This window comes from Atta cephalotes (assembly GCF_000143395.1).
Source record: "Atta cephalotes unplaced genomic scaffold scaffold00005, whole genome shotgun sequence".
NCBI classification, from domain to species: Eukaryota; Metazoa; Arthropoda; class Insecta; order Hymenoptera; family Formicidae; genus Atta; species Atta cephalotes.
Genome location: NW_012130069.1, coordinates 960,807 through 965,852, shown reverse-complemented (window position 1 = coordinate 965,852; position 5,046 = coordinate 960,807). Strand labels below are relative to the sequence as shown.

At 34.1% G+C, this 5,046-nt stretch overlaps 1 protein-coding gene across 1 annotated transcript in view; it reads right to left on the bottom strand.

Annotated features, from left to right (window-relative positions):
- Positions 1-244: 244 nt before the first annotated feature.
- Positions 245-5,046, bottom strand: part of LOC105626251 (splicing factor, suppressor of white-apricot homolog) — a 5,880-nt gene continuing 1,078 nt past the window's right edge. Inside the window, exons 2-8 of the mRNA XM_012207556.1 lie at positions 4,535-4,704; positions 4,226-4,428; positions 3,916-4,138; positions 3,591-3,670; positions 2,625-2,792; positions 1,250-2,529; positions 245-407 (exon numbers count right to left, since the gene is read on the bottom strand). Coding sequence (XP_012062946.1) covers positions 245-407; positions 1,250-2,529; positions 2,625-2,792; positions 3,591-3,670; positions 3,916-4,138; positions 4,226-4,428; positions 4,535-4,704 — 2,287 coding nt within the window. The remainder of the gene's footprint in view (positions 408-1,249; positions 2,530-2,624; positions 2,793-3,590; positions 3,671-3,915; positions 4,139-4,225; positions 4,429-4,534; positions 4,705-5,046) is intronic.

The following is a 5,046-nucleotide window of genomic DNA, read 5'->3' as shown; positions in this document are numbered from 1 at the left end:
CTGCAAATACCTGGAAAGATTAAAGAGTAAATTCTTCGTATTTCTTCATGACAAAAGTGGTATCAAATTTGTCGCTGTTACAATATGCGATTATAGTAGACGTAATTTATTAATTTATTATATATATATATATATATATATATATATACATATACATACACATATATATATATATATATATACATGGATGTACGTATATACATTTTTTGACATAAACTTATTTAAAAATCAAGCAAAAATACGATCAAGGCGAGCTGGAGTCCGAATAGCTCGTGTTGCTCTCTCGCCGTCGTGAATTGTGTCGGTGTCTGTGCGAGGGACTGCGCGAGCGTGATCTGTGCCGCGAGGATGACTTCTTGCTCTTCTTAGATCTGTGCGAGCGAGAGGAACTTGAACTGTCGTAATTGCTGAAACGTTCATGTGAATTTAATAATAGTGCAGTTTTTAAAAAGCGATGTTTTAAAAAAAGAAAACTTACAAGGGGCTATAAATTTAGCAATAAATAGTTTCAACAGAATTCACATTAAAGGTAAAATTTAAGTATAGATAAATAATATAATGTAATTACAATGAATATATATATATATATATATATATATATATGAAGGAATAAACAAAATAACATCCAGAAAATAGACTTTTATAAATAAGAAGTTGCTTTATCATTTATTTTTATTACAGATTCTATCCTTATTGGAAGACATATGCTCGAATAGTGTAGCAACTGCTACAATGCAATGTTATATCATCCTTCTAGCAGAATATCTTCTAATTGCCAAAAGATATTGGAGGAGGAAATCTGTTTCTCATTCATCTGTTTCTGCTCTTGAAAATAAAATGATTCGACGATTAAATTAGGCAATTGCATTGATCAAGAAAGATATTGAAGTTCTCAAAGATAGAGAATAATTTTGGAAAATAGAGTGAGAAATAAATTTCCTTATTTTCTTTCCTTATTATTTATATAAACAATTGAGAAAAATGACTACTAAGAGAATTTAAAAATCGAATGGTAATTTTTTGAACATTATGTGACCTTATTTCAACAAAGATAGAATGTACATTAAAAGCACTAATGGGCCAATTTATATTTATAATAATAATAAAAAAAATAGTATATATTTCTCTTAGATGTTCATATTATTTCATCTATTTCCTGTATCTCTTTAAATAAATATAATAATATTTAAACTTTTATATTGCTTTATTCATATTGCACTCAATGTTACAATTAAATAACTTCAATTACCTTCGATGAGAACTTTTCTTTTTCTTGTGTTTCTTATGTAATTTGTGCTTGTCCGTGCGACTTCCGCTCCGACTCCTGGAACGTTGTCGCGACCTCTTGCCGCTTAGGTCCGCGCTCTTCAATCGATCCATTAAGGAATTACTGCACAGTTTGGTATCTTGTGAAGATCTGTCTTTATTGTCCTCTAGAGATGGCGATGGCACGGAGTGTACTTCGTCCGAATCATCCTTTCGGAAATTCGGATTCACCGTAGTAGAACCGGTCTTAAGTGCTGGTGTCTGGATGTTGCTGAGAAATATAGCAGCTCTCTTTTTTCTTTCGAGTTGCAATTGTCGTTCTTTAGAAAGTAATTTATCTCGCGCGGCCGCTGCCAGCTTATCCTTGATCCTGTCTTCTTGTGCTTGTTTCTGCCTGATCTCCTTCTGACAATCCTCGAGAATATCATCCGTCAAATCCACCAATTCTTTGTCATCGCTTTTCAGTTTCTTCTCTAATTTCGGTAGATCTTTGTCTCCAATAGCAATCGAAAAACTGGCATCGGCAGTATTATCTTCAGGCGAATTGGGCTTAGAGTTAATATCCTTTTTGTCGCTCTCCATCTCTTCATCGCTCTCCTCCAATGGTAACGCGTTCCTTTTCTCGATCACCGTGCTCTCCCCATCTTTCGGCTTTTTGATGGAGAACGATACAGTGGTAATCTGTTTCGCAGATCCTGTGCTCTGTTTCATTTTCGGGTCTCCATTCTTTTTCTTTGCTTGTATCATTTTCACTCGCTTCTGAACTTCCTCCATTCGCTGTTGCTTCTTCTGCAGTTCCTCCAGTTTTTTCTGCTTCTCCTCCTGTGGTTCCTGTTTCTGCAATAATTGTTCCTCCGTCAACACTTTCGGATTTATCGCACCCTCATACACAGTCAGTTTGTGCGCGTAGTAACCATGATACTGATGGGATAGTTCCAAGAAATTGAATCGAGGATCTCCTTTGTTCTTCACGATCATTTCAAAATCGCGCCCATTCTTTGCCACATAACTCGCCATCTTGTCTATGATGATCTGAACATCTGCTGGTGGTACAATAAAGGACGGTCGGCTTAATGGTTTTTGCACAGGTATCCCATATGGTACTAACGGCGTGGGTGTTTCTTTAGGCGATGAGGTTTGCGACGTGACCGTGTCGTTCGGCATAATTGGCATGGAAAGTTGTGAAGGCGATTGCATTTGTCCGTTTGACCCATATATAACTGGACCATGTGAGTACTGCATGGGCGTGGGATAAGAATAACCCTGGAAAAAAAGAAGTGATAATGTAATGAAAAAATAATATTAAAATGTTCATGCAAACTTTGATATATTCTACTATTAACATGTTGGAATTGTACCTGTGGTGGCATCGTATGATAGTATCCTGTAGATGACATTGACTGCATCGTCGCATCTAATCCTTGTGATGTTTTGGATGGTGGTGGTTTCCCTGTGATCTTGTTTACAAGCATGGAATATGCGCAATCCGCTGATGGTTTATACTGTATGCTCGGTATACTAGGTGCCTATAAGTGGAAAGAATTCTCTTATAGTAGTTCTGTACATATTTAATCTATTTTAAATTTATTTATATATCCTCTATGGTATCCAATAAAGTACAACTGGAAATATGAATTTATTATATATCTATTATATTTATGAATATAAACTTTAGATAATTTAAAAAGATATGAAAAAATTGTTTCGAAAAGCATATTTTTTTAATATACAATAAATTGTAATATTTGTAAATATTTGTAAATAGTAAACAATTTTAATAATAATAATGAGTGTTACATACTTGCAAAGAAGCCTATTCTGTAATTCTTAACAACTGAACGCTACAATCACAGAATAGGTCCCTTATATTAATTATATTTAAATTGTTTATTTCATTATTTCTCTATTGATAAGTGATAAAATGATAGAATGATAAACGTATTTGCTGGATTTTTTAGATTAACATCTATACATTGAATGCGCACGGAAAAGGATAAAATTTTTAATTTTAAATAGTGCAATAATGAATAAATAAAAATGTACGAGAATAGGTCCAATGCATACCAGAATCAGTCCTGGAAGCAGAAATATTTAACACATAAATTAGTGTTGCAGAGTATTAATAATTTTCATCCTACTGTGATCTGTGCGAATTTTAAGATTGCCATTCTTAAAAATAATGTGGTCCAGCTAGGGATCTTCATATTTTGAACTACCCGGAACATAAAATTCTTCTGCATGAGAGCGTAGAAACCGCTTATGCATTTTTAAGAACAGATTAATGTACAACGTGCAAAGTAACATGTATACCGTGCAAAACGTACCGCTTCGATCTTGGTAAGTGATGATGCGAGACTTGGATGTAGATACGATTCGTCATCTTGGTCAGATTCTTCCTCTGGTTCTTGAAAGAAAGGATAACAATAAGACTCACGCACATCTCAAGATCATCAAAACGGATTACGCATAGGTTACCAATTATAGAGTATTAACAAAAATTTATGGCAATACTTACGGTAAGAAAAAATTAAGTAGAATCAAAGTAGGTGTGGGTAATCAAATCCTGCTTTATGTTGCTTCAATTACTTCAACTCAACTTCAATATAATTACTATAAGACATTGCTTGTTATAGAAAATGATATGCATACCGGATTCTTCTTTCTCAGGTTGTTTTTCAGGATTATATTTTCCACTCTTGATAGCATCGAGGACATATTTGTAATATTGATGAAGCGGCTCGTCTATCGATAGGAACGCGAATTGAGGATTGTTTGCCTGTTTCGTCTTAATGAGGATTTCCAATTGGCTTCCGTGTTGACTTATAAACAGCGCAGTTTTCATTATAATGGCATTCAGTTTCTGTGTTTCCGGCTAAACATTCACAAAGTCAACATATTATTTAATTATATTATCTAATACTCATGAATATAAGAAAATAAATGCAAAGCGATATCTTACTAGGATCATTCCCTCAGGAATTTCCAATTCAGGCGGCGGCACGAATACCTGATCTTCCTCTTGCGAGCCCTCCGATTGTTTCGAACTCTGAGAATCCTCGCCAGAGGCTTTATGACCATTTTCATCTTCATTATAATTATATCCTACTTGATTGTACGAAGATTCGGAATCCAGTGCTTGATGCAACCTTTTTATCTCCTCTTCTGTAATACAAATTTGTGATTAAATTTTTGTAACGTCCAAGAAGAAAGAAAGTTAATAAGAAATATAATCAAAATAAAAGCTCTTGAAATAAAAGAAATATGTTACCATGATACATGGATTCCTCTGCATCATTGTTGTAGATGGATCGATACCGCTCCTCGTCACAGAGTTGCTCTACTTTCAGTTCTTCCTCGGTAAGTATTGTCCGTTGATCAAAACCACCTGGTGGTGGCTCGTGAATCCGTAAGTCAGCCAGCGCCCCTCGTCCATCGTACCTATACACATACAATACATCTGTTAGAGGAAGAAGATGATATCGTTTTAATAGTTTTCATATACAAGTTGGTCACAGCATCTGGAAATGTTAAGTCAAGAAGTAAGTCCCACCAAAGCGATTTTTCTGAAATAGAACAAAGCTATATAAAGGATGCCTCGAGTAACGTTTCTACTTGTTTTTTCGAAATATCAACTACAATAATGTCATACTACAATGTGGACAAATATTTTATATATATATATATATATATATATATATATATATATATATATATATATACTATTACTAAGTAACTACTATTATATCTACTTACTAAGTAACTAGTNTTACTATTAACTTA